The 1509-nt window shown below is 44.7% G+C and overlaps 1 protein-coding gene across 1 annotated transcript in view; it reads right to left on the bottom strand.

Moving 5' to 3' along the window:
• Nucleotides 1-449: 449 nt before the first annotated feature.
• The window catches only part of LOC101850228, a 22056-nt gene continuing 20996 nt past the window's right edge, over nt 450-1509 (bottom strand). Inside the window, exon 2 of the mRNA XM_005112733.3 lies at nt 450-1370. Coding sequence (XP_005112790.1) covers nt 686-1315 — 630 coding nt within the window. The 5' untranslated portion in view covers nt 1316-1370 and the 3' untranslated portion in view covers nt 450-685. The remainder of the gene's footprint in view (nt 1371-1509) is intronic.

The following is a 1509-nucleotide window of genomic DNA, read 5'->3' as shown; positions in this document are numbered from 1 at the left end:
TTCTTCTTCTTCTTCTTCTTCTTCTTCTTCTTCTTCTTCTTCCTTTTCTTCTTCTTCTTCTTCTCTGTAACCGTTATTCACCACAACCCAACTGGTCAGACAGATAAGCAGAGAAACAAACACGCCATCACGAAGCCATGCATGCATGATATGTCACAAGCATGCATAGAAAGACGGGTGAATAGGAAGACTGACCGACAAATATTTAAGGGCTATATACAGTAACAGAAACACAAGGCTTCATTTGGTCGCTTTTAAAGACAAGCGGGCTAACCCAGATTTCGGGGGTTTCCAGAAATCTTGACCTACACCAAAAGTGGGCATTGCCCTACCTATAGGAGAAGTTTAGTTTCATTGGTATGTATATTTGTTTGGTTATAGAGAAAACTATCCTAGTCTTTTAAAGAAACTGAACAAGGGGCAAAACTTATAACTTCGATTTTCTCAAAACAGCATTTTTCGGGATCATGCCGCCTTGAGCTTAAAAGCAACCATTCATAGTAACAGAACCCTTACGGACCTTACAAAGTAACAGAGATACTAGGTTCTGTTTATAGTAACAGAAGCACTGAGAGCTATATATAGTAACAAAGAGTCATATAGTAACAAAATCCTAAGTGGCTGCATACAGTAACACTAGGTTCTACTTATAGTAACAGAAACGCCAAAATAATAACAGAATTTCCTACGTGACGTTGGCGAATGACCTCCTGGCTGCCCCCCTCACCACCACCGGAACTCCCGAGTAGGCGTAGTTCCGCCGGAAGTCGTCCCGGCTGATGTTCTGCACTTCCGGTACGGAGTCCAGCTGTCGGCAGACGTCGCAAGGCATGGGCGGGCGGAACATTTCGTCCAGGAGATGGTTGGAGGAGAGGAGACAGTCTGACTCTCGCAGGAGATCCACAAAGTCTGGCAGGGAGGAGAACAACAGAACAACAGCGACCAGACACACACAACTCCAGAACACTTTCTTCCTGGACATCGTTTTTGTGCTCAGAGCTCGATGGACGCGCGTCTGCTGTTTCCGTAAGGCTGAGAAGTGACGTGGAAAGTAGGTCAACACCAACCGGTTGACGGGAGAGAGGAGGAACAGATCCTGTATGTCTTTGTCTGAGAGGTGGAGTTTTCTTCCTTTTCTTACGATACACCGCATTTGATGAACAATATCGTCCTCCCCTTCTTCTTCTAATTCATTCTCAACCACTTTCGACGAATCTGGTTCCGGTTCGTCTGTCGTTTGAGAATTCTGAACAGCGGCGTGTGTCTTTTTCCGATGCCGACTGGTCGTTCTCGAGTTTGAATCCGTCTCCGCCATGTTTGTGTGAAGAGTAGCTCTCCGTGAGCGCCTGCTAACTTTAGTCTTTATTATCCTGGAAGAAAAAGAAACAAGGTGAAAACAGTGTTATGTGAGGGTAGATGGATTGTACAGAAGGACGATATATATATTTATCACATGTTATATCTCTCTCTTTCTCTCTCTCTCTCTCTCTCTCTCTTTCTCTCTCTCTT

The sequence above is a fragment of the Aplysia californica genome, unplaced genomic scaffold, assembly GCF_000002075.1.
Source record: "Aplysia californica isolate F4 #8 unplaced genomic scaffold, AplCal3.0 scaffold01382, whole genome shotgun sequence".
Classification (NCBI taxonomy): domain Eukaryota; kingdom Metazoa; phylum Mollusca; class Gastropoda; order Aplysiida; family Aplysiidae; genus Aplysia; species Aplysia californica.
This window is presented reverse-complemented; position numbering and strand designations above follow the sequence as displayed.